Below are 27,175 nucleotides of genomic sequence, written 5' to 3' on the forward strand. Positions count from 1 at the left end.
ACACCCACTGACATTGTGCGCCGCGCAGAGCTGTGAAGCGGTCGAAATTGAAAACTTGCTGTTAAAAAAAACAAACTTGACAGTCGAGCTTAAAGCCTAAGGTGTAAGTCGAGGTGAAGCTTTAAAGCCCACCATTTAACATGAGTGTCAACGGCGGCCCGCGCGGTGGCAAATTGCGCTGCACACGCAAGCGAACATTGGCCATGATCGGCGGTGTTTTAATTTTGATAATCGCTCTGACTGTCGGCCTCTGTGTGGGGCTCAGCGGGAACGGGAGCGGCGTCAGCGAGGTGAGCTTTTCGAGTGAAATTTTGTGAGGTCAACCGAATTTGAATTGGACTTTTACCACCAACAGGAGGTGCCCGTCTTTAGCATTGATCACCAGGCAAATACATTTTTATTAAATGGAAAACCATTTCGTTATGTCTCCGGATCGTTTCACTATTTTCGAGCCCTGCCCGATGCTTGGCGAAATCGTTTGCGCACCATGCGAGCGGCTGGTCTCAATGCATTGGATACGTGAGTAGTACTAATGGTTTATAGTTGGTGGACGTGACTGTAGTAGAATGTGAACATAGGTCGTAGGACGTGACTGTAGTAGGACGTGGGACGCAACTGTAGTAGAACGTGACCAAGTCCAAGGCTAGGAAAATTATGAATCAAAATAATGAATAACTCTGATAACTGTGCCTCCAACAAACTGATGATAAACAACAACAAAAATTAAAGTAATTTAACAAATTAACAATTTAGTATTGGTTTGCTAGATCGTATATGCACAGGGCAAACTTTTAAGGGGCGCAATAAAAAATGTTGATGGGCCTCAAAATAGCTTCGTTTAAAAAGGAACTAGAGTTCCATTTTTTTCCAAGCGTCTAATATACTCTTTAAAAACAAATAAATTATAGATTTGTTTAATATTTAAAAGCTAATAAACTACTTTGCCAAGGGGACAGCTTGTTAAATACTTATGGGACCAGATATGGACTAATATATATTTTAAATTTCAAGACTTCAGGCGGACATAAATCGACTTAGCTCGAAGTGCCGATTATGAATATAAAGATGTATATATATAGACATTTGATTAGGTCTGAGTGAGTTCCGTCTGTCTCTTACAAGAATTGCCCCCTCTGTAAGCTTCTCTTGGAATACAAATATCTCTATAAATTATAGTCAATAAATTTCCTATCAACAAATTTAGGTGGTAAAAATATATATAAAAAATTTTACTATAAATACGGATAGACACTTCGTTAAAGTATAACTAACAAATGATTCGCTTACAGAAACATTTCGAATAATGAATTTGGCTAAATTATGTTAAGATCTCAAGCAAGGGATTAGTTTAGTCATAAAGCAAATTTTAACCCCGTGTTTCTAAAATTAATCTCCGCCTTCTCAGCTACGTCGAGTGGTCCCTGCACAATCCACACGATGGCGAATACAACTGGGAGGGCATAGCCGATGTGGTTAAGTTTCTGGAAATAGCCCAAGAGGAGGACTTCTATATTATACTACGGCCCGGACCCTACATCTGCGCCGAGCGAGATAATGTAAGTTGCATTCCGCAGGATAATCAAATGATTTACCCAACCCCTACAGGGAGGCCTGCCCCACTGGCTGTTTACCAAATATCCGGACATTAAAGTGCGCACAAACGATCCCAACTATATAGCGGAGGTGGGCAAATGGTATGAGCAGCTAATGCCACGTCTGAAGCATTTGTTCATCGGCAACGGAGGCAAGATCATTATGGTCCAGGTTGAGAATGAATACGGGGCGTTCAACGCCTGCGATCATGACTATTTGAACTGGTTGCGCGATGAGACCGATAAATATGTGGAAAACAAGGCATTAATGTTCACAGTGGATATACCCAATGAACGGATGCACTGCGGCAAGATTGACAATGTATTCGCTACCACGGACTTTGGCATCGATCGCGGTGAGTGCAAAAATAAAGAAATAGTATAAAGGAGCAGCGACGCACCTTTAATTCTTGACTTTAACTGCTTTATACCATCTGTGTCTCATTGTGCGCACGTCTTTCATTTGCCAGTCTACGAGATCGACAATATTTGGAAACTGCTGCGCGGTGTACAGCCCACAGGACCGCTGGTCAACTCTGAGTTCTATCCTGGCTGGCTGACCCATTGGCAAGAGACGAATCAGCGACGCGACGGTCAAGTGGTGGCAAACGCCTTGAAGTACCTTTAAAGAAACAGCTTAATAATCTTTAATTGTGCACTAACAATTGTTCCACTTACCACATTCAGGACCATACTCAGCTACAATGCCAGCGTTAATCTGTACATGTTCTTTGGCGGCACCAATTTTGGTTTTACGGCCGGCGCCAATTATGATCTGGATGGCAGCGTTGGCTATACGGCGGATATAACCAGCTATGACTACGATGCCGTGATGGATGAGGCGGGTGGTGTGACCCAGAAATATGATCTGGTTAAGCAGGTGATAGGCGAAGTGCTTGAACTGCCCGACATAAATCTGAGTCCCGCCAAGCGTTTGGCCTATGGCAAAGTGGAGCTGACGCCCGCTTTGGAGCTGCTCTCGGCGGAGGGACGCGCCGCCCTGTCCAAGGGCACACCGGTGACATCTGATAAGCCCAAATCATTTGAAGAACTGGATCAGTATTCAGGCCTGCTGCTCTACGAGACAACGCTGCCCAGCTTCGATCTGGATCCAACGCTGCTGCAAGTGGACGACCTGCGCGATCGTGCTCATGTATTTGTGGACCAGCAGCTGGTGGGCACGCTGTCGAGGGAGGCGCGCATCTATGCGCTGCCACTGAGCAAAGGCTGGGGCAGCACACTGCAGCTGCTCGTCGAGAACCAGGGACGCGTCAACTATGATCGCGCCAATGATACCAAAGGCATATTTGGCCAGGTAACGCTGCAGCTGCACAATGGCGGTGCTCTGCCGCTGGACAACTGGACGACCACGGGCTATCCACTGGAGGCGTACACCGTAGAGGCATGGCGCCAGAGGCAAACAGAGATGAACACTGCCCTGGCGCCATCCATTGCCCAGCAGCGTTTGCTGCGCTCTGGACCCATTCTGTATACGGGCAGCTTTCAGGTGACGGAGGTGGGCGACACCTATCTGAATGTCGCCGGCTGGGGCAAGGGTGTGGCCTATGTGAACGGCTTCAATTTGGGACGCTATTGGCCACTGGCCGGGCCACAAATAACGCTCTACGCGCCCAACGAGCTGCTCAAAGTGGGCCAAAACTCTTTGGTGCTGCTCGAGTATCAACGTTGCAATAAAACCCTCAACGGTGCGGAGCTGCCGGCCGTGCAGTTCGATGCAGTTGCTCAGCTGGACGGTCAGTCCAGTGAGGCACAAAAGTAGAATCCAGGCGTTGTCTTTTTTATTCTAATTTACAAGCGTTTCTTTATTTGTTTTATTAGAAGCAGTTATTGATTGACCACAACAACCTTGTCAAGCTATAATATTTGCTAATCTTAGCTGTTATTATTATAATAAACATTGCTTAATTAATTACATTTTCTTTAATTTCTTTCACTGACTGGCATTTTGTTAATCATAATTTAGCTCGTTATCAATTGACTTTTTCGGTATTCGGTAGCGTTTATAAAATTTGAGAAATTTCTCGACTTTTCTTTGTTTATTAAAGTTAAATTTTCTTTTACAAAATTTAAGTTCTTCCTTGTGAATTCAACTTTTTCGCTTAGATGTAGTTTTATTTCTCATAATTTTTGTTTTGCTTTTCTTAAGTTCTTGAAATATTGTGTTCATTGGCAAATGGAGATTATCCAGTAAAAAATACTTTGTCTTGAGGGATATTACCGTGTTCAGTGAATATCAATAAATTTGTAGAGTATTAAGTACATTGTGTTTAGAGATTCTCAAAAATGTTAGAGACTCATTTTGGTGTTCAAATGTAAATTCTTCGAAATACAAATAGAGGGAGGTTTTTATACAAAAATATTATTTTAAATTGGTTTTTTAGGGCAGTGTTTAAATGGGAGGACAAATAAAACAACAGATTCTAATTAATACAACAGAATATAACTCAGAATCCTATACGTTATTGTTTTTCACCTATTTCTGAGCCAATTTACGGAATGTTCTCCTTGGATTTGTTAATCTAAATGTGTTGCAAACCATTTAAATACGATCTTACACACTTATATATATATCTCGGATCTCATATCTCGGTCGTATTATAAATATTTTGTTCAATGTTAACGAACTGCCGAACTGATGAACTTGTTTACAAACATTATTTCATTGTGTGCAAAAGTTGTTTCGACTAATTCGAGAGCAGTCTTATTTTGAAAAACTCATAACGAACACAACTCACGTGCTTATTAGCTCTTATGCAATAATACAAATTTTAAATTGCTTAAATTTGCAGCACAGTGCAAATACGGAAATTAGCGGAAAAATAAATGTATTATGCAAAAATATATATATACACACATGTTATATATTAATTATTATATTTTTTTTTTATATATTTGCAAGCTCGTCAAAAATCTAATTAGCAAACTACTTTAAATTTTATTTTTTTTTTTAATATTTTTCATGTGCCCCCACGCAAAAGTTTCTGGTTTTTGTTCATTAGTGTTATAAAAAATACTTTTTTTTAGGTTTCATAGTGATAGATTTTGCTGCTTACATAAGAAATTACATTATGTGCTCCAAATACCCTTACAGACGAGCTGTTGACTTCAAGCTGAGCTTTCTTCATTTATCTACAGCTTCTTTTTTAGGCTAGATAACAAATATCTCGCTTTGTTGAAACATAAATTCTGTTTTGTGCGTTTTTCCGCTCTGTTAGGGTATTTAAGCTTCGGTGTGCCGAAGGTCTTTTTATTTTGCAATTGAAATATATATAAATTTTTCTTTCAGTTTTTTTTTTTTCGTCTCGTTTCTATACATTCACTAAAAATATATCACAGCTGCATTTCGAGTTAATTTTTTTTTTTACTCACGTTCGTCTTTTTTATGTAAAAATGTATAGAAAATGTTGGGTAAAACGAAGCCTACGTAAAACAGCAAAAAATTTGGCAACCTAGTTAATAGTTTAGTCAATGTCCATAGAGACGGAATGCGTTTGCGTTTAGTAGACACTCATATATATAGTTAGGTAATTATAGTATAGGTAACTAACCGAAGCGTAGATTTAGATGATGCATTGTGTTGTTATAGTTGTAGTTGTAGTTGTTGAGTTGTTGAGTTGTTTGTTCAGTTGTTGTAGCTAAAGTTCAATTGCCGCTAATTGTTGTTACTGTGATTGTGTCCTTACCTGTCTAGAGTGCTGTGGGGGCAGCGTGCGCCATTTGTCAGTGCCATTTGGATTTTTGTGTATAGATATCGGCGCGTAGGTTTTGCGCAAAGCAAATGCCCAGAATCTGTAAGCATATGAAAGCGTATAAAATAAATGCATTCGCTACAGATATAATATAAATCAAATAATCGAAAACAAACTGAGACCTGGAAAAACATAACACCGATAGCTGCCGTGGAAATGATAATTAAATTATGCTCAATCCATTCTTCGCCAGCCTGGACACAGCCTTTTTCATAAATAATCTTGGACAGCTCCATGCCCTGTGCCGTGAATAGAAAATCAGAAATCAAATCAGAACACAACTCAAACAAAGCAAATGGCAATAAACTTAATAATAATGATAACAAAAATATATAAATTGAGACACAAGCAAGACAATTATTCTTGAGCTCTGGCCAGCACCTGCGTGATGAGCAGGGCTACACAGGAGGCAGCCACGCCTATTAGATTCGTCTCCAGCCAATCCTCTCCAGCGCGCAAACAACCGCGCTCGTGTATATTTCTATCCACTGGCTGCATGCGTTTATTAATAAAAAGGATTAAGCCTGCAGATCACCGCAGAGAGAGAGAGAGAGAGCCATTAATAAACTTACATAGCCCTCCTTGCGCACATCGTAGCCGCATTGCTTGTTCTTGATAACCTCCTGCGGTCGCCGGCGACAGCAGGAGAAGGGCACACCACACGCCTCGCGGCTGCCGATTGCTATCGAGGAGCAATTGAAATAATTATTGCTATCCCAATCCTTGGGTCCATCAATGCCGCAACACTGCAGCCAATCCTCCTGTATCCAATCTATAAGATTCTGCTGATCGGGATCCTCGCGGTAGTGTTTGATAAAAGCTCTCAGGCCCTCGGTGGCCTGATCTTTAATCTATGAAAAATAAAATAAATCTATAGTTAGCTGCATTCATTGTAAATATATCAATAGCAAATGTAACTCTATTTCTTTCAAGTCTTATGCATTAAAAATTGAGATTCTGGAAAATAACGATATTCAGCTTCTGCCTTTTCGAAGCAATCATTGTATGTAAACATATTTTCTTTAAATTGACATTATTATAGTTAGTCTTTATATCAAATGTTAGTTTCTTGGATTTCACTTGGCGACAGTTTCATATGGAAGATATGCATGGAAAGAGTTCACTTTACAATTGTTCCTATGACAGATATTTAATATGGTTATCCGAGCCAACTATATGAACATAGTAAAGCTATTATGTACCTCGCTTGGTCAAAATATCTTGAAACATAAACAGGTTTCATTCAATACCTGGACTTTTGACTCATCCGTTCTCGGGCAGCTTTCTCTAAAAGATAAAGCCTGATCGTGCCCAATCGTCAATAAGTACTAAAGGTTTCTAAGCCAAGGTTTTTGTATATGTTATATGAAATTGTTCATATATTTTTTAATCAACATTTTTTGTAATTTTTAATAATTTGTTGACTCTAGTCGCAGGTTCACGCTCAAATGGGCTTTCAGAATTGCATGTTTTCCATGTTACAAATATTTCTTGGCACAATTAGCATACCCTTTGCTATATAAGGGTATTTGACTACACATACTTATCATGAAATGCTCGTTATCTGAGTAAAATCAACCGAAGAACTTGTTATGTACAAGGTTTGTTTACATTGGTTGGGCTAAATTTAGCCTTGCGCACAGCATACTAAGCGTAAGCAGCAACAACTTACCCAGCCTTTGTCCTTGAGCACAAATGCCAGCCCGCAAAAGCCAATCTCACTCAGTAGCAGCACGCTTAAGAATATGGCATACTGTAAATAAATAATGCATGAGCTTTACTTATTTATTGGGAGCAAATGATTTATAGTGCTGTACTCACGGCGCCCAAGAGGCAGGTATTTTCGCGCAGTGCACCCACGCTGCCCATAAAGCCCAGCATAAAGGTGATGCTGCCCAATATGATGAGCACAAAAGCGGGATCGAGTGCGATAAACGTGAGCTTGCTGATATTACGGAACATATCCTTTTCCATCCAGGCCCAAATGCCAATGGCGAGCACAAGAAGTGCTGTCAGCCAGATAAGTACATTGCTGGTGAAGAGCAAATATTTGAGGCAGCAACTGATTTCACTTGTTTCGCGACGATATTTGCGCACTGCGGGCATTTTGCGAGAGTCGATGGCGGCAACAACAACTCGACTGAATTATACTAAATGCTACGGAATGATTATGCTTGTATTTTCAACTATTACTAATGACTGGGTTCGTTTTATTTTACTAGAACGAAAAGCTGTGTTTACCAGCCACACAGATTTTCGACTTAGCAATTGTGCGACGGAAACAACAAATAAGAAAACCTGTAGGCTAGTGCGAGAAGTATGATAGTTGTAGCCTTTTTGAGTCGTATGTTATTAACATCACACTGTAAACTGCAAGCTTTAACGTGCCTCAGTCTCACTATGAGAGTTGCCACACTGTTTTTAGCTGCTACATGAATTTGCTTGCAACTACTTTATTTTACAGTATTTGTGACTATACTGAACATGTTGCTCCACCAGCTAACATCAATACTCCTCACTTAACAGCATTTTCGCATGCATAACAACAAAATTATTCAAGCAGTTAACATATTTTCTTGCCTACTTAACAGAATATACTCCCCCATTTGAATGAGCCTACATATTAACTTTGGTATTTTCTGTATGTATTCTTGCGGCATTGCGGTATTTAAATAAACACAATAGTTAGCCACACTGATTTTCATCGTCGTGTGCAGTTGAAAAGGCAGTAGAGAAGATCAGTACCAAGAAAATAAATATAACAATTGATTACAAATAAAATTTATTAAGTGCTGTGTGCGTAGATCTATGAGATATTTCGGGCAAGTGCACGCATACAAACAGCGTGCTCGGCCCCATTACCTATGACGACAGTGAGTTTAGTTTTCTTCCACTTCTACCCTCTGTGTATGCGTGCGTGTGTGAGTTTCGCTGATGGCTGAAGCTGAAAATGTTTAATTAGCAGGCGAAATATGGACAAAACGCATGCATATAATACGCCAAGCCCAAAACGTTGCAACAAATCAAGCGAAACCCTATGAAAAGTCTAAAGTTAATAAGTGCGCCCTGAAAAGACAATTGGAATCAACCCCCCGCCTTTTAATCAAAGAAAAAAAACTTGTATGTGTGCGGCTGCTGCTGCGACCACTGCTAGCAGCGCAGTTTACAAAAAAAAATTATAATAAAAAGTGAAAATATAGTTATGAAGGCAAACCTTTGCTGCAGATTTGATACAATATTTTTCGTGAATTTTCTGTGAATTTATAATAAGCTCACGCAAACAGCGAGGCAGTGGAGCAACGTTGTAAAGTGCGTTCTCAGCCTTTGGTCGCCATCATAGCAGAGACGTTGCCGTCGACGTCGCTGCCTGCCTCCTGTGCGTGCGTGTGTGTGTGTCTAGCGCAGTTAATCCCTACAAATATTGTGATCCCACGCTTGAAATATCAATTTCAATTACAGGCCACTTACTAATTATGCAAAGTATTTAATTTTGTAAAAGTACAGTGTTGCATTTACACACACAGGCATACACACATCACAGTATGCTTGAATATATGTATATTATACATACAAACATAAAACATTTCAATGTGCAATATGGTGGACAGTGCGTAAAAATCACAACGTCGACGTCAACGTTTGTTAACTGCTTACTATTTGTAGTAGACATTGTTGTTGTTGTTGCTGCTGCTGCTGCTGTTACTGGGCTTGGTTGGCAACGAAAAACAGTTTTGTGAGCAGTGTTTTCAGATGCAGCTAAGCCAAGTACATTAAATCAATTGCATTTGACAAAGTAAAAAGACATTTAGTGCTAATTTCGCTAAACATACATACATATTTATGTATGTATTAAGAAATACTGTTGTGTGCTTCTATACGTATACCTGTGCGCGCTCGTGTGTGTGTAAATTTGCCTGTGTGTGTGTGTGCTCGGTTGAAAATGGAAATTATATAAAACCCCTTTTTGTGTGCGTGAGGCGCTTTAGATTAAAACAGCATGCGGCTGTTAGGCTTTAATAATTTCCACAAAAAAAAAACTAACGATCAATATGGCAAAATAAGTTGTCGAAAATCGTTGGCAACTTGGCGAAGACTGTGAAATTCTAATAGTTGGCAAGCGTGCAGCGTTCACATTTTACCAATCAATAATTTTGCAAACGTCAATTAAAGAAAAAAAAAAAAAAAATTGTGGCAAGAAAAAATGTAGGGAAAATAAACATGCAGAGCATACGCACTCACGCACTCCCTATGCCATCTCTCATTTGTACATACACAGAAATACGGTACTCGTTGCTCTCACGCAGAGAGAGTCTGCCTGTCTGTCTGTCGTTCTGATCAAGGAAATGACAAAACTACACAACACTCACACTTTACTCTCGTGCTTGCTTACTCCCTGCTTTTTGCATTGACGTTGTTCTTTTTCTTTTTTGGGGTGGTGGTGGCAACGTCGCCCCACTTTTGTATGCGAACCTTTTCTGTAAGTGTGTGCGTGTGTGTGTGTGTAAACTGTAACAACAACCACCAAAGGCAAAGCTTTTTTGCCCAGCGACTGCTACGGCGGCTTCCTTTTGTCTATTTGGACGCTGGAAAAAAACCTTAACCGGAACTTTAACGTCGCTGCCGGCGTCGATGCCGACAGCGACGTTTTTCAATATGGCTTCTTTTACCATTTCAATTTCATCACACAATAAATATAAACATTTTGCATGTGCCCAGTAGTTTTGCCTGGAAAAACATACGCAATTAATGTTGGACGGCAAGAGCTTTTCCAGCAGCAGTAACAGCTAAACCAACGGTTTCAGTGCGTGCGCTGCTAAGAACAAATGGTTTTACAATTTTTCTCACATATGGATGTGCGCGTGTATGTACAATCATATATGTACGCATGTAAGTACGTACATATGTATGTGTATTGAATTGGTAAGTTCTGTTGCTATCGGTCGTTATGTTATACATGCACACTGAATAAGGTGTGTACATACTAACATACATACATGTATATATATTTATTTTATGTACATATGTTTTGCGCTCCACTTTTCTATGCAACAAATTCATATTTTCCTGTTGCACGATTCCAATATGCGCCACATATACACACAATTTATTTATGAAAACAAAAACAAAAAAGTGCGAGAATATTTATTGAACTCCTCTTGTTAGTTCTGTCAAAGTATGATGATGTATGGCGTGTGCCTGTGCTTGTGCTTGTGATAGTGTTGGTGCAGAAAAGAAAACTAAATAAAATAATATGCCATACGATGTACATTACCAACACTGCAATTGTGCGCTGCATCTAAACTTAACTCCCACTCGCACACATTTGCCTCGCTCACTGCTCACTCAAACTCTTTCACTCGCTCTCACGTCACGCCGCCGCAAGCCCAAAAAGCCACCCCCAACCCGCCGGCCCCTAGTGGGCATTAGGCGTTCTTTGATCACGTAGACGCGTTTGCTTGTCATCTGTTTGTGTGTGTGTGTGTGTGTGTGTATGTGCCATTTTTGCGATTTGCTTGCCACCCGGTGAAACAGTTGGCAACACTGGACAGGTGGTAAGATTTTCCATCAGATGATATGTTTATATATCCATCCAAATACAAGCATTCTTTATGAAAAGAAAGTTTTCCATAATTTGCCCGAAGTTTTGTTTTATCAGAACTTAACGAATTCGCATTAAAATAGAATATTTGTTTATCGATATTTGTTACTGTGCTAACAGTTTTCTTAAATGTTATGTATTTGTTTAAGACTTCATGAAAGTTTTGGCCTTTCAGTTTGTTTCTATGCGAACTGGCCACGCGTTCAAAATTTGATTTCAATATTGATTTAATTTGGCAGAGGGGGAGGCGGGCTCGGTCTTGTTGCAGTGAAATAATAATGCTTAAAAAAAATGGGATTTGTTTTCTAGTTGCTGAGGCGGCGTCAACAGTCATGACCTTACCTACCTGTCATTTTTTAGCCTGTACACAAAAAACTTGTTTACTAAATATGAATTATATACTATAGTATTATAGTTGTAAAAAGAGTCTACGACTTTGCCAATAAGAAATATAATAGAGTTCATCCGCGCCTGTATCTTTATTCGAAGAAAAAATCTCCACTAAACTCACCTGCACGGCCTCCTTCTTTAACCGGTTTATTTTTGTTAGTAACCAGAATTTTCCTTACATTTTCCATTGAATTTTTGTTTTGCTGTCGTTTTTCCTTTATTTTCCAAATATCTTTGGCAGGTAAAAAAACAACAGGAATTAAAGGTGTTTGCTTCAAAAAGCTTTTTATGTTTTTTTTCCAATAATTTTCATTAATAATAACTGAAGATATTTTAGATTATGTGGTCAGTGTTTTCTTTTAAAATTTCAAAATCTATTTTTAATTGTTATACAAGAAAAAGTTTTATAAAACTATATATAATTATTAATTCATGATCCAATGCATTTTCGTGCTTTTGAGTTATTTTTTTATCTGTGTCAAGTTGCGTGTGGTCTGGCTATTGAATGTCTTAAATGTTGAGGGTGCAAACATACATTTTGTATTATTGCAATTTTATTTTTATCAATATCAAAACGTACGCTGATAATGTAATCAAGCTTCAGACGAACTAAACCGACTACAAATGCACATGCAGGCAGTGCAAATGCTTGTATGTGTGCGTATGTTTTGTGTGTGTGTGTGTTTGTAGAAAAGTCTCCGATTTTAATGCCAGAATGGAACGACACACAACCCCCACGTTTAAACGACGAGAGGCGCTCACATACACACACACTAATTCTATAAATGCCGTTTACTGTTTTTGTTTACCTACCTGACTGCCAGTACGAGAGGGGTTGTGCGTTTCTGTGTGTGTGTGTGTGTGTGTTTACTCTCTTTCCCTCTCTCTCTCTTTCACTTATACTGTTGCAATTACAACTTTTCACTTGCGTTCGTTCATGCGTTTAAACCATATGAAAAAGGTTGGCTGGTTGTTCTTGGCGCAGTGTTGAGCAGTGTTCCAATACACACACACTTGTAACTCTGAGCTGTGCCTGTCTGTTGGTCACACTTGGCAGGCAGGCAGGCCGAAAACTAGAAAATGGCCATGTCTATTGAGATTGTGGATTTTTCAACCCCAAAACACAAACTGAAATGTATACGGGAGTCAATGAGTTACATTTACTAATAACTGTGATTTTGAGCGAGCAAGTAGAAAGTACATAGAACTAATAGACGCGTTTATTGAAAAATATATATACAAAACATCAGTCCAGATTTTAATTGTTGTTGACTAAACGGCATTCTATACTCATTTTGCAGAGCTGAACAAAGGGTCAGCAGCCGTTGCAGCAGTTCATTTGAAATCGAAAGCCCCACATGTCCGCCAAAGCCGAGGCGGACAATCTAGCCGCCAGCGCAACTGGCGGCGGCCCAGGAGGCGGTAATAGCAACTCCAATGGCACCGTAACACCAGCGCGACGCCTGCGCACACGCAACTCAACCGGTGGCAGTGGCAGCGAGTCGGCCAAGAAGAACACCAACAACAGTAGCCACAATAATAATAACAACAATACCAACAACAACAACAACAATAATAATAATAACGAATCAGCTGCAACGGGCAACGATGGTTCAGCAGCAACAACAGGAATAACGCCAACATCAGCTGGTGGAGGCGGTGGTGCAGCCACCGGTGGCGGTGGTGGTGCTGCTGCAACAGGCGCGACTCCCAGCTCCGTGGAACGCCCCATGCCCAGCGTGCCAATGAATCATGCCAGCAGCAGTGTTTCGGCCAGCAAGAAATATCACAATAGCTGTCCGCATCCAACGCCCACAGTGCACAAGAAGTCGCTGCACACCAAGCCGCATAGCAGCAATAAATTTGATCAGGGCAAGAACGAGGAATTCCATTTTGATACGCCGCCCGAGTGTCCAGTTTTCCGGCCGACAGCGGAGGAGTTTAAAAATCCATTGGCATACATTAGCAAAATACGCTCCATAGCTGAGAAATGTGGCATTGCCAAGATATTACCGCCGGAGAAATGGTCACCGCCATTTGCTGTCGATGTGGATAAGTTACGTTTTGTACCACGCGTCCAGCGTCTCAATGAATTGGAGGCCAAGACGCGTGTCAAATTGAATTTTTTGGATCAAATCGCCAAATTCTGGGAGCTGCAAGGCTCCTCCCTGAAAATCCCCATGGTGGAGCGCAAAGCTCTAGATCTATATACTCTGCATCGCATTGTGCAGGAGGAGGGTGGCATGGAGCAGACCACCAAGGAGCGCAAATGGGCCAAAGTGGCCAATCGCATGCAGTATCCATCCAGCAAAAGTGTTGGTGCCACACTCAAGGCCCACTACGAGCGAATACTTCATCCCTTTGAGGTCTACACCTCCGGTAAGGTATTGGGACCTGGCGCGGCACCTACTGCCGTGAACGCAACGCCCGTCAAGCTCGAGGATGTTGGCACCGATTACAAGGCCCATGAAATACCCACGCGTCAGCAAATCGCGCCGCCAAATGAAAATAATACGCGTCGCTCCAAGCGCTTTGGTAATTCAAATGCCAGCTGCGGCCTAACCACGGTCAAGCCAGGCGCTGCTGCAGTCACCATCAAAACGGAAACCAAGGAAGATTTTAAACGCGATCTTTTGAGCAGCTTCAATGCAGTCAATGCTGCTGGTGGTGCCGCTGGCGGTGGTCAATCAGCCGGCTGTGGGGCAACAACACCTGCACCCAATACACGTGCCACCCAAAAGAAAGCCAGCACAGAGCCACAGCAACCGCTTATCGATCCGCTCATGAAGTACATCTGTCACATCTGCAATCGCGGCGATGTCGAGGAGTGCATGCTGCTCTGTGACGGTTGCGACGATAGCTATCATACCTTCTGCTTATTGCCACCATTGAGCAGCATACCGAAAGGTGAGTTTTAGTTCGTCATATTTATACTCCTATTCATCGATTGAGAATCATCTTCATTAGCCAGGTGCAGGAAATCTTCGATTCGCGCTATTTTGATACAAATAATTATACTCTTTAGTTTTGCAATCTCTAATATTACTTCATTGTTGTTCTATCGACCAGGTGAATGGCTGTGCCCACGTTGCGTTGTGGAGGAGGTGAGCAAGCCGCAGGAAGCTTTTGGTTTCGAGCAGGCCGAGCGTGAGTACACATTGCAGCAGTTTGGTCAGATGGCCGATCAGTTCAAGCAGGAATATTTTCGCAAACCTGTGCACTTGGTGCCCACGGAGATGGTGGAGCGCGAATTCTGGCGTATTGTCTCCTCGATTGATGAGGATGTGACTGTGGAATATGGCGCTGATTTGCATACAATGGATCATGGCTCTGGTTTTCCCACAAAGAGCTCCCATTATTTGCTGCCCGGTGATCAGGAGTATGCCGAATCCAGTTGGAATTTAAACAATCTACCGCTGCTGGAGGACTCAATACTGGGGCATATTAATGCTGATATTAGCGGCATGAATGCGCCATGGATGTATGTGGGCATGTGCTTTGCTGCCTTCTGCTGGCACAACGAGGATCACTGGAGCTATTCGATTAACTATTTGCATTGGGGCGAGCCAAAGACTTGGTACGGTGTGCCCGGCTCCTGTGCCGAACAGTTCGAGGAGACCATGAAACGCGCCGCGCCCGAGCTATTCTCCTCGCAGCCGGATCTGCTGCATCAACTGGTCACAATTATGAATCCCAATATATTGATGAACAATGGTGTACCCGTCTATCGTACCGATCAGCATGCCGGCGAATTTGTCATTACCTTTCCGCGCGCCTATCATGCCGGCTTTAATCAGGGCTATAATTTCGCCGAGGCCGTCAACTTTGCGCCAGCCGATTGGCTTAAAATGGGACGCGAATGCGTCAATCATTATTCAATGCTGCGTCGCTTCTGTGTGTTCTCGCACGATGAGCTAGTCTGCAAGATGGCCCTGGAGCCGGCCAAGCTGACTTTTGGCATTGCCACCGCTTGCTATATAGACATGGCCGAGATGGTCGACACGGAGAAGAAACTGCGCAAATCTCTGCTGGAATGGGGCGTCACACGCGCCGAACGACGCGCCTTTGAATTGGTCAACGATGATGAGCGCCATTGCCAGGAGTGCAACACCACCTGCTTTCTATCGGCCGTTGCCTGCGAGTGCAACGATAAGCTGATTGTCTGCCTGCGCCACTACACCGTACTCTGCGGCTGTGCGCCAGAGAAGCATACGCTCATCTATCGCTATACGCTGGACGAGATGCCGCTGATGCTGCAAAAGTTAAAGGTTAAGGCGCACAGCTTTGAGCGTTGGCTATCCCGCTGTCGCGACATTGTCGATGCACATACGCCCACATCGGTGACGCTGTCCGAGCTGCAGGAGCTCTGCAAGGAGGCCGAGACCAAAAAGTTTCCCTCATCCCTGCTCATCGATCGGCTCAATGCAGCCGCCATTGAGGCGGAGAAATGTGTCACGGTTATACAACAGCTGGGCATTAATAAGGTAAGAGATTGTTCTTTAATCATATCCGAACTGATCTGATTTAATTGCATATATATTTTATTTTCAATATTTAACTTATGAAAATTGCATCTTTTTACAAAAATAATTTACTTAGTAAGAATATAATATCGCAATATTTTTCTCTTATTGAAAATCTTTTCTTTTTTTTTTTATACAAAATTGTTTTTTTTTTTATTAAATATACTCTACCCAAAAATTTGGATATATACCAAGCATCTGGGTATATCTATTTTCTCAGGCGCTTGAAAGGACAAATCTTTGACCATAAATATACTTACATCTGGTATATAATAATTATATTGACCAGGCAAATTCACAGGCATTCCTCATTGGAAATAATGGCTGTAATCATCTATTTTTTACACAATATTTTTTATAGAATATATATTAAATATATATACAAATTTCATATGTAAATATTATAAAGTTAGCATCGTGTAGACGTTGCTCTAAGACCTTTAAAAATTTAAGGTATTAGTTTAGTATTGAAAAAAAAAAAGAAGAAAACAACATAATCCTAACTTAGTCTCCCCTTTAGCTTTGCTTTAATATATTAATTAAATGTTTAATCATATACATAAATATATATGTATAACTGTAGATTAATGATTAAAACCAAAAATTATTTGAATTGTATATATTGAAGGTGCGCACCCGCTCTGATCACAATCAGGAAGCAGCACAATATAAGCTGACCATGGAGGAGCTGGAGCTGTTTGTACAGGAAATCGATAATCTGTGCTGCATCATCGATGAGGGTGCCTCGGTGCGTGAGCTGCTTGTGCTGGGACGACAGTTTGTGGAACGCGCCGATTCGCAGCTGCAGTTATCGCTTGAGGCACTCGAGGAGAACGATTTGGAGACGCTCATCAATGAGGGCAGCTCGTTGCGCATTGAGCTCCAACAGCTGGATCAGTTACAGAAGCGACTCAAACAATGCAAATGGTACAAACGCTCCCAGGGCTTGCGCGAGACCAGCTCGAAGCTGACCTACAAGGATGTGAAGAACCTGCTGCATACAGCAGCCGCTGATCTGGATCCGACCGATCCGTATGTGGATCGTGAGATGCGTAAACTGCAGCAAATTGGCGCCGCAATCGAGGCATGGGAATCACAGGCAGCTAAATATTTTCGACGACTCAATCAGCAGCATGAGCTGGCCGAGATTGAGCAGTTTCTTAAGTCCGCCAGCGAAATCAATGGGCAGGTGCCGTCGCATGGTGTCTTAAAGGATGCACTGCGCAAGGCACGGGAATGGCTGCGTGCCGTGGAACAATTGCAGCAGAATAATCATGTCACCTACTGTCACACGCTGGAGGCGATGATCGATCGTGGCCTCAATATACCCATCCAGCTGGAGGAGCTTGGTCGCATGCAGGGCCATTTGAGTAGTGCACATCAGTGGAAGGAGAATACGGCGCGTGCGTTTTTGAAGAAAGGCACATTCTATACGCTGCTGGAGGTGCTGATGCCGCGTGCAGATGCCATCAATATTGACTCGGATCTCAAGCCGCGTTTCCAAGATGATTTCCTAAAGGACAAGAATCCCGCCGAAATTGTGGCCAGCTTCAAGCATGCCGAGGAGCAGGAATTGCGCGATATGCGCGATCTAAGGCGCCAGAATATGACCAAGAATCCCTTGCGCGACGTCTTCTGTCTATGCAAGTCCGAATTTCGTGGCCTCATGCACAATTGCCAGCTGTGCCGCGATTGGTTTCACGATGATTGCGTGCCGCCGGTGCCAGAAGCCCAGCCAATGATGGCTCAACAGAATGGCAATGGTAATGGAGGTGCAATTAATGGTGGAGGTGGAGGTGCATCAATGCCGGCGCAAGAAAAGTGGCTGTGTCCGAGCTGTGTGCGCTCGAAGCGTCCACGTTTGGAGACCATTCTGCCGCTGCTCGTGCAGCTGCAACAGCTGCCCATACGTCTACCTGAGGATGAGGCGTTGCGCTGTTTGGCGGAGCGTGCCATGAACTGGCAGGATCGTGCACGCAAAGCGCTCAGCAGTCCCGACGTCAGCGCCGCTCTAGATGCCATTTTGGTTCAACATCAGAAGCGCCGCACGGAGAGCACCAGCTGCGGCGCCGCCGTGCTGGGCAACATAAGCAGTCCGAGGAAGCCGCGACGTACGCACAATCTGTCCAAGCAGGAAGCCAACAATGCGGGGCGTTCCGAGTCAGATAACGAGGATAATGGGGATGATGTAGATGACGATGACGACGACGATGAATGCCGGCTACGCATTGTGGAGGACGGCTATAGCAATGATGAGGACGAGCAGCTGCCGCGACTGGCGGCCAACAATGTGCAAATCACCAGCAACAACAACAGCAGCAGCAACAGCACTGATCTCTTAAAACTGCTCTCCGAAAGCGAAATTGAGAATCTGCTCGAGCTAATGATGGAGGGCGATTTGTTAGAGGTATCGCTGGATGAGACGCAAGAGCTGTGGCGCATACTGGAAACGATGCCACCGACAACGCTGCAAGCGGAGGCAAAATCGCGTGTCGCCCAACATTTGCAACAGCACCGTCAGCAGCAGCAGCAAATCCAGGCGACAACAGGCACACTGGTGGCAACAGCCACATCCAGCATACACAGCGGCGCTGAGGATTCCAATGATAGCCTGCTGGTGCAGAATAGTCCGAGTCCCGGCGCTGGCAGCGGCGCGGCGCAGGCGGCGGTGCGCAATAAAAAACGTCGCTCCAATGATGCCAGCAGCGCCAATGTGGCTGTGCCGCGCAAGAAACAGAATACGCCCAAACAGACGCCGGGCAAAAAGTCGCAAGCGGTGCGCAAAAGTGACAGCAAGGCGAGCAGCTCGCCCGGCGTCGATGCGGATGCCGAGAACAAGCAGGCAAACGGTGGCAATACAACGGCAACAACACCAACGACACCGGCCGCAGCGACACCAGCAGCTGGCGCCACGCCCATACCGGCATCCGGCCACAAGAAGCGCAAGCGCACCACCACTACGACAACAACAACAACCACAACAAACAATAATAATAACAACAACAATAACAGCAGCAGCAGCAACAATGGCAACAGCAATGCCGGCAACACGCCCACCTCAGCGGGCAACAACAATCCAACAACAGGTGGCGCTGGTGGCGGCGGCCAGAAAAAGCATGCGCAACGCACACAGCAAACGGCACAGGAGGACGACGAAGAGGAATGCCGTGCCGAGAATTGCCATAAGCCAACCGGACGTGAGGTGGACTGGGTGCAGTGCGATGGCGGCTGCAACGAATGGTTTCACATGTACTGTGTGGGCCTGAATCGTAGTCAAATTAAGGCCGACGATGATTACATTTGTATTCGCTGCTCGAAAACGGTCAGCGTCGGCGTCGCCGGCGGCAGCAGCAGTCTAACGGTGACCACAACGACAACCAGCAGCCTGACGCTGAGCACAGGAACGCCAGGGAAGCAGCGGGCAGCGCAGTCGGCGCGGTAGAGTGGAGAAAATGAAGCTAGCTGATTGGATCGCAAGCAACCCAACAACAACAAGAACAACATCAATTTGACAACGGTTGGCAGCACCCTCGATTAAAGCTTGTAATTTATCGATAAACTGCTAACGCAGTGCTTATCACACACACATACACACACGCATAGACAAAACGAACACCCACACACACACAGACACACAGAGAGAAAAGAGCAGCCAACACTCACGCAACGTTATGCGTTAAACGGTATTTACTAAGTTTTAGTAAAAAAAAAAAAGTCACTTAAACGTTTTTTGTAGTACATATTTACTAATTATTGCTATTATAACGCAAACGTATTTCAAAATGCAAATATGAGGAGAAAACACACACATACAAACAGACACACGCAAACACAATTGAAAAGTAACTAATTATGTGAAAATTCAATTCAACTGTAAAATGCAAAATGCAAAATATCAACAAATTTTGTATGTGTAGGCGCGGTACACACTTTACGTTCGTTAAACGTTCTATTATATTTACCTTATGTAAATATATATATATATATATATAGGTATATATATATATATTTATATATACATGCATATAATTAATTACCATTACCTGCTACTATTAGTTTTTGTTAATTTAATTTACAGTTTGTGTTCGCTTTAAGTTTTGTGCGACGCGCGCGCGTTTTTTACGTTTCTTTTTTATTATTTCATTCAAAGAACAACACAAAAAAACAAAAACAAAAACATAAACAATTTAAATATTTTTACTTCTGTACAGTTTTTCCGTTTACTTAAAGTGAAAAGCCAAGTAAAATTTAATTGTTAATTTATACATATTTATATATATATATATTTATTTATATATATATATATATAATATCTTCCAATTGAAATGCGATAATTTTGTTCGCGTGGCGCGCTGTAATCAATTTTTCTCTTGTATGTTTTATTTGTTTTTCCTATTACAGAACGATTGATTTATATACAAAAAATAAAAATGTAGCATAAATACACAAGATAAATCTAAATAATAAAATAAAAAAGAAGAAGCAGCAGAAAAACCAACAAAAACAAAACACTCGATGTTGCAACAAATACATCATATAATACATTTAATATAAATAAATTGCAGCCCTAAAGCTAAGTTTACATTTAAATAAAAATGGAAATAAACAAATGTATAATTTTTAATTTAAATCTAGTAAGCTGATTAGAGAACAACACACTTTGAAAAAAAAAAGGAGACAAAAAACCGAAAAAAAATTGCAAAAAAAAAATAACTTCTTAACGTACAACAACAAGCTTAGAATTATGCGGTAGAAAAAGTAAAAAAAAAAAAAAAAAACACTTTGTAAAATCATTTTTTAAGCGTGTAAAAAATACGAGCGGGGTATAAACATCAAAAAAAAAAAACAGACCCAGACAAAAGATAAAGCAAATAAATAAAGAAAGAAGAAAAATACCCTATCATATTAAGGCACAACCATTTTATTTAATTAAGCTAACACTGTACGATTTCTTTCAACAACAAATCAAACCCTACCGCCCCTCCACATGCCCTTCCCCGCCCCCAATATGTAATTCTATTATACATATAAATAAATTATATATAAATAGTATTTAAACAAGAAATTAGGTATCATGTGTTTTTCTTTAGCTTATTGTTTAAGTTAAGCCTAATGTATGTATGCATGAATATGTCACTTACTTTTCACCTATATCTGTCAGCACTTGAAGTTGACCTACGCTTTGGCCAACACGTGCACCAGGCCAAATGACAAATTGCCAGTTAGTCATAGGTTTGGTAATATGCCTACCGTCTAGCAGGTATGTATGGTTGGCTTTAGGCTAGACTAATGGGAAGCACCTGGCGTTGCGATAACACCTTTTATATGGAAATAGATATCGTCGTTGCTTGTTTGTAAACATAAATTATTATTGTAGCTCGGAGTGGCAAACTTTATGACAAATATTTCGTCAACAGTGTGCAGAAGCACATTTTGTCGTGAAAAGGGTTTTGGCTGGTTTGCATGGCGTAGAGTTTGTTATTTTCATATTACTGCTAGCTTAAAATGTAAAATTGACGTTGCAAGCTACTTTAACTACATTGTAAGCATTAACCATGAGCTTTCAGATTCAGTGTTGGACAACGTTTGGTTGAAGACTGCAGAAAGTATGTTAAGCCTCTTTGAGTCGAATTTTCATATTACTGCTAGCTTAAAACGTAAAATTGACGTTGCAAGCTACTTTAACTACATTGTAAGCATTAACCATGAGCTTTCAGATTCAGTGTTGGACAACGTTTGGTTAAAGACTGCAGAAAGTACGTTAATCCTCTTCGAGTCGAATACCTCTGGTTTATTACCTCATTTGAATTGATAACACAGCTCTGAACATCCGTTCGCTTTTCACTTGAATCACGTTCTAGTTGATGAATGACTCATGAAAAACTCTGTTGACTAAATTCGTAGCCACAATTCAACCTATTTTAAGATTGTGTCCCCAATGCACCTAAACGTAATTTTTGCCGATTAGCCGTTATCTCAATTAGGCCAAAAAAAAGGCCAAATATGGTATTGCACTTATCGCTCGGCTGTAAATAAACGTACCGCTTTTTAGATTGTCAGCTCTTCATAACAAGAAAGAAGCATAGTGGATAATTTTATTGCGATTATCTCTTGGGCCTTAAAAGTTCTCACAGTAAGGTCCGAAATGTCGAGCTCCTACAAATTTCTAAAACTTAAACTTATTCTCTTGATAGAAATACAGTTTTGTATTTTAAGGATTTCGCTTACTTTCCTTTCTGAGTCCGACTTTCTAGGTCCCTACCTAAGATACATTTAAATTGTATTTCGAAATTAAAATAATATCCTTATAAAATGTATATAAGCATTTAAATGCAAAAGATTAATTGCAAATCATTTTTTACAGGGTATCCAACTGCTTGTAAGGAACTTCAATTTATTGCCCATGCGCTTAAGCAGCAGCATTTTGTTTTCTGTTTAGCTTCATGCAAAATTCATTCGTACTCCAAACTGGTAAGTCGGAAACTTTCCATTTGATATTATGTAAAGCCTTAAAAAAAAAACAAGCTCAATTAGGTGTTTCGTGTGGGTAGCTTTTTTAGGGGGCATGTCATGTGTTGTATCGTACGCTTATCAATCGCACGGAGCACTTTATCAGCTTCAATTGAAGTCAATCAGGCAATGGCAATTGCGAGCTGCATGCTCCAAAACCGATTCACATGACACACGGAATATATAATTATTAGAATATATAAAATAATCACCAACAAATGTTCAACAAATTGCAGCTAGTTGTTGTGTTCTTTATTACATACGCATACGAGTATATGTGGGACAATCGTTTCTTTATTTTATATACACATATATTAATTTTGTTTAGAGCTAACGCCGCGTGAAGTTGAGTTTACGTTGGTTTTCAGTTTCAGTTTCACCTTTTGCTTTTTAGTCACATATTTCTTGTTTTTTTTTTTTTTGGTATCTGGATGTCAGTTAGAAGAGGCTATCAAAAATAGTTGGCTGCATCTGGCGACAATAGCTAAATATACAATATTTAGTTGTTTGTTTATTACGTACTAAATTTAACACGCGCTCTCTTTAGTTGTGTGTGAGGTAACAATAATAGTTTAATGATAGCGCTTAAGCTTCACGTGTTCTAATACTATAAATACGTTAAATCAACTGTGGCAAATTGTTTGCACTTAACCAAAACTTAAAGCCAGCCATAAAAGAGCAGGCATTTCGTGTTGTTGACAGGAAAATTATGATTTAACGAGAAAACAAAACAACAAAGTTCTAAGTATCTAGTTCTAAACACTGAGATTACATAATGCCAGGAAATCGCTAGTAAAATCATTGCATCATCCGCGCCCGCGAACTGTTGTATTGTGGGATTAGGAGGCGAGGCCGCGCTGTCGCCGCTTGACGCGCGCATAGGGACCCACAGCGGGATCCATCACAAAATCGTAGAGCACACGCGTCCAGCTGGTGTGCTGTGGCATCGTCTCGTAGAACTCCTTGGCGATGCGCTTCACCTCCGGCAGCCGGGAACCGGGCACGGCTGGAAAATCATGATGCTCATTGTGGTAGCCCACATTGAAGGTGATCCAATTGAGCGGGCCATAATATGAGTATGTCTCAAAGCCCTTGGCGAACATATAGTGCTCCGATATGAAATGACCCGCCACCGGATGCAGACCCATCGCCAGTATGGAGCCAATCAGCAGATAGGCCATCGCCTTCCAGCCAATGAAATAGACGACAGCCGCATTGAATGCCAGCTGTATGATCGTATTGATGATCTCCAGTCGCGTCGGTGGCTTCGGATTGATCACCAGCGGCCGGAAGATGTAGAAGAACGGCTGCAGGCACACCCACATAAACTTGCCAAAGGTCGTGTCGAATAGTCGCGCCTCCAGCAGGGTGGGTATATCCGTATCAATCACTTCGTCGCCTTGGTAGCTGTGAGGATTAGGAAGAAGAAGAAAAAAAACAATTGTTAAATGGAGAAATAGCATAGAACATTATTTTTCGCATGTTCTCGAAAGGAACTCCCAGCTAATTCCTCATTTTCCTTTGTCAAAGTTCTATATGGTCGCTTTCTCTTCCACCTTGACATGAGGTTAAATTTGACAAGCGGAATTCTTTGAGTTTTCCTTATTGAGCATGTTTTGTAGTTCTAGTCTGGGTCGATTTTTTTATAGTATGAATCAGTTACTGTGTTTGTCATTTTACTCTACCTATAAACAATTGAAAATTGACGCATTAATTATGATTTATGTGGGGAAACCGGAATGCATAGCAACAAATACCAAACGTTATCGTGATAGTGTTTGTAAATAGTTTTATCAATTTGCCAAAGAAAAAGCCGCACGAAAATTCCGTAAACTTCTGTTCTGGTTCTTTCAATTCTGCGATATCAACTCAACGAGAATCGAACTTCCAACTATATCAATCAGATGATCTTCATATATCTATCATAGGATATCTCAGAGATTTATGACTTTTTGGGTTTAAGTAAAACTATCTAAATTGAAAAGTTTTGCATTAAACTTCAAATACAATTCCACTTAAAAAACTTGTTTGCCTTATCATTCGGGTATTGGCACCATAAACAAGGTATTCAAGCAACTAATAGATAAGATAAACGCGACCCACTAATCATTAGCACCTGTGTCCCAGACACGCGTGAGCCGAATGTGCCATTCTCTATGTCTCGGCATGTGACTCAGTTGTGGGTTATCTATCTATATCTAAGTGTGCGGCTTAAAAAGCCGGACAATTCAATGACCATAAAGATTAACGGCGTACACCTGGTCTGTTAATGAGTGGGTCCAAGAAATTCATTAATACATAGTTTATTTATAAAAAGCGCTACATTCTTATATATCTTGTATTAATAATTATATTTGTGTTTGCTTTTCTTTCTTGCCAATTGCAAATCCAATTCAAATATCCGTTAACATTCTGTTATTACATAAAAATGTTAATAACAGTGCGCTGATGTATGCTCAAGCCGCAATAACATGCTTATAAAGCCATCTGTCTGTAAGGCTATATTGCTAACGCTGTCAACATAACAGACGAATGTTCAGAGATTTTCCGTTAATATTCTGATATTACAACGAAATGTTAATAACATTGCGCTGATCTATGCTCAAGCCGCAATATAAGAGTTAACATGCTTATACAGCCATCTGTCTGTAAGGCTATATTGCTTACGCTGTTAACATAACAGACGAATGTTGTGAGATTTTCCTTAATTTTACCTTCAAAGATAACATTTGTTTGGACTGTTGTTTGCAAATCCAATTCAAATATCCGTTAACATTCTATTACAACAAAATGCTAATAACAGTGCACTGATCTATGCTCAAGCCGCAATATAAGAGTTAACATGCTTATACAGCCATCTGTCTGTAAGGCTATATTGCTTACGCTCTTAACATAACAGACGAATGTTGGAAGATTTTCCTTCATTTTACCTTCAAAGATAAGATTTGTTTGGGCTCGAGATAGTGGATAAGATAGCCAAAGGGGGCTTATAAGAACTAACTTGCACGCTCCGTCTCCCTGTTTCTCGTTCATCTTTTATAATTGCCTAACAAACAAATCAATTGCTACACTCTCATTAAATTGGCATTCGAGGGGCCCGCCAAAGTGCCGGCAACAAATGCACACACAATACTCGACTGATAGCCCAGAGCGAATGACTCAGATAGGGGTCGCAAACACTTGCTTGCTTTGCACAAAATAACAAAATGAATAAAAATATTATGACCAGCTACGTGACCAATTGAAACACTTATTCAATTACGAACGTTGCCGATATGAATAAAATAGTTTAAACCTCATAAACTTTCAAATCTTATCGCAATCATAAACGCGCTATCGATGGTATATAGGCAAATCCCCAGATATTGAATATTATTTATTGTTGACTCACAAATGCGAACGTTTCAAAAGGAAGTATTATTCAAATATACGTCGATAGCACATAAATTACAACCAAAAAGCTTTAAATGGCTTTATTCTTTGAATTTTAAGGCAGACTTTTTATTCACAAGCAACTTAACAGACAGACAGAGAGAGAGAAAGAGAGCGACATTTTATAAGGGAAATTTTTGACGAGCGGCGTTTGGGCAGTGTTGCAAAGCGGCCCTGCCGGTCTATTAGCTAACAAGAAGGGTGCGGGCAGCGGGAAAAGCTCTCACATGGCTACGCCCAGAAATACATGAAGAAACATTTAATTTGTTTTTATATGTACATATTCACATATAGCACATAGCGCGTGTGTATTGTATATAAATAACGTCAGCAAATCAGCCACAAAATATGTCAGCTTACCGATGATGCTCCAGGTGATATTTCTTGAACGATATGCTCATGGGCAGGCCAATGGGCAAATTGCAAATGAAGCCCAAAATGCGATTGTGCATGGGACGGCTGTGGCCGAAGGCCAGATTGTGCGATATTTCGTGCACGGCCAGCATGAGCGAGTGATTCAGAATGCCGCCAAAGCAATAGGCCATTACCAGCAGCCAGGGCCAAGACAAGTCCTTGACAACGAACAGGGCCAGAATTTGGGTCAACACCATGGCGCCGGCAATCCATTTGAAGTTGGGATCATGGCCAAACAGTTTCTTGATTTGCGGATATTTCTCGAGTATAATTTTGCGTCGCGATGCGTGCGGTTCTTCCGTGTAAACCCATTCGAAGTCGTTGCGCGACACTTTTTGGCCCATTTCTTTTTCTAAATATTTTGATTTTGTACTGTTTATGAATGTTGTTCTGTGTGGCTTGCTGCTGAGTGTTAAATGTGACGGCTTATACACAGCGCTTTGGCATTATCGACCGATACGGCGGACACAAAATAATAGGTGTTCGGTTTTTTTTTCTTTCTTAAAAGCAGCGACAACAACGCGACATCGGCAAAGTGAAAATTGTAAATGAAGCCGCAGCAGCGGCAAGCCACCCACATATCGAGTAGTGTTGGTAGCTGTCAAAATGACATGGTTGCTTCCTTATATCGATAACAAACCAGCTGCACGTTTTTTTTTTACAGTGCTGCCAACTCGCGCTAATTATTGCTTTAAATATGCAAACTCAAATTGCGACTTTGAAATCGCAGGTGCAAATAGCACAGCAGATTCTACCTGCCGAAATCGAAATGAATACACAGCAGGTGCCTTTTGTTAGCCATTTATACAATAATTTATAATTGTGTAGTAGTACAATATGTAAATTTTGCATTTCAAATAATTTGTTTAAAATTATGCTCAAATAACCGATGCGTTGCACCAAGCGGATGGTGCTGCTGTTGTTGCTGGCGTGCGGTTGATATGC

At 41.4% G+C, this 27,175-nt stretch overlaps 4 protein-coding genes across 8 annotated transcripts; 2 read left to right on the top strand and 2 right to left on the bottom strand.

Moving 5' to 3' along the window:
- Nucleotides 1-34: 34 nt before the first annotated feature.
- LOC115759198 (beta-galactosidase) lies at nucleotides 35-4,319 on the top strand. Its single transcript, XM_030700080.1, has 6 exons — nucleotides 35-290; nucleotides 356-519; nucleotides 1,406-1,556; nucleotides 1,606-1,948; nucleotides 2,063-2,210; nucleotides 2,280-4,319. The coding sequence occupies exons 1-6, from the start codon at nucleotides 141-143 to the stop codon at nucleotides 3,370-3,372; spliced, it is 2,049 nt and encodes a 682-aa protein (XP_030555940.1). The 5' UTR covers nucleotides 35-140; the 3' UTR covers nucleotides 3,373-4,319.
- LOC115759201 (tetraspanin-17) lies at nucleotides 3,368-7,662 on the bottom strand. Of its 4 annotated transcripts, none has more exons than XM_030700086.1 (6): nucleotides 7,184-7,662; nucleotides 7,035-7,115; nucleotides 5,935-6,213; nucleotides 5,744-5,854; nucleotides 5,485-5,601; nucleotides 3,368-5,402 (listed from the first exon to the last, which is right to left on the bottom strand). In XM_030700086.1, exons 1-6 carry the CDS (start codon nucleotides 7,466-7,468, stop codon nucleotides 5,334-5,336), a joined length of 942 nt encoding a protein of 313 aa, XP_030555946.1. In that variant the 5' UTR covers nucleotides 7,469-7,662; the 3' UTR covers nucleotides 3,368-5,333. The 4 variants fall into 4 exon arrangements, with proteins under 4 accessions (XP_030555946.1, XP_030555945.1, XP_030555944.1 ...); XM_030700085.1 differs by lacking the exon at nucleotides 5,744-5,854 and having other exon boundaries at nucleotides 3,368-3,816; nucleotides 5,297-5,402; nucleotides 7,184-7,659; XM_030700084.1 differs by lacking the exon at nucleotides 5,744-5,854 and having other exon boundaries at nucleotides 3,368-5,156; nucleotides 5,297-5,402; nucleotides 7,184-7,659.
- A 419-nt stretch (nucleotides 7,663-8,081) lies between these two features.
- LOC115758562 (lysine-specific demethylase lid) lies at nucleotides 8,082-20,939 on the top strand. 2 transcript variants are annotated; one of them, XM_030699270.1, is made up of 4 exons: nucleotides 8,082-8,235; nucleotides 12,653-14,258; nucleotides 14,421-15,835; nucleotides 16,503-20,939. In XM_030699270.1, the coding sequence occupies exons 2-4, from the start codon at nucleotides 12,710-12,712 to the stop codon at nucleotides 19,314-19,316; spliced, it is 5,778 nt and encodes a 1,925-aa protein (XP_030555130.1). In that variant the 5' UTR covers nucleotides 8,082-8,235; nucleotides 12,653-12,709; the 3' UTR covers nucleotides 19,317-20,939. The 2 variants fall into 2 exon arrangements, with proteins under 2 accessions (XP_030555130.1, XP_030555131.1); XM_030699271.1 differs by lacking the exon at nucleotides 8,082-8,235 and adding an exon at nucleotides 12,131-12,548.
- Nucleotides 20,940-22,630: 1,691 nt separating this feature from the next.
- LOC115758814 (sphingolipid delta(4)-desaturase DES1) lies at nucleotides 22,631-26,769 on the bottom strand. Its single transcript, XM_030699591.1, has 2 exons — nucleotides 26,177-26,769; nucleotides 22,631-23,791 (listed from the first exon to the last, which is right to left on the bottom strand). Exons 1-2 carry the CDS (start codon nucleotides 26,572-26,574, stop codon nucleotides 23,224-23,226), a joined length of 966 nt encoding a protein of 321 aa, XP_030555451.1. The 5' UTR covers nucleotides 26,575-26,769; the 3' UTR covers nucleotides 22,631-23,223.
- Between the last annotated feature and the right edge of the window lie 406 nt (nucleotides 26,770-27,175).

This window comes from Drosophila novamexicana, unplaced genomic scaffold, assembly GCF_003285875.2.
Source record: "Drosophila novamexicana strain 15010-1031.04,08,12 unplaced genomic scaffold, DnovRS2.1 tig00000193-arrow-pilon, whole genome shotgun sequence".
Classification (NCBI taxonomy): Eukaryota; Metazoa; Arthropoda; class Insecta; order Diptera; family Drosophilidae; genus Drosophila; species Drosophila novamexicana.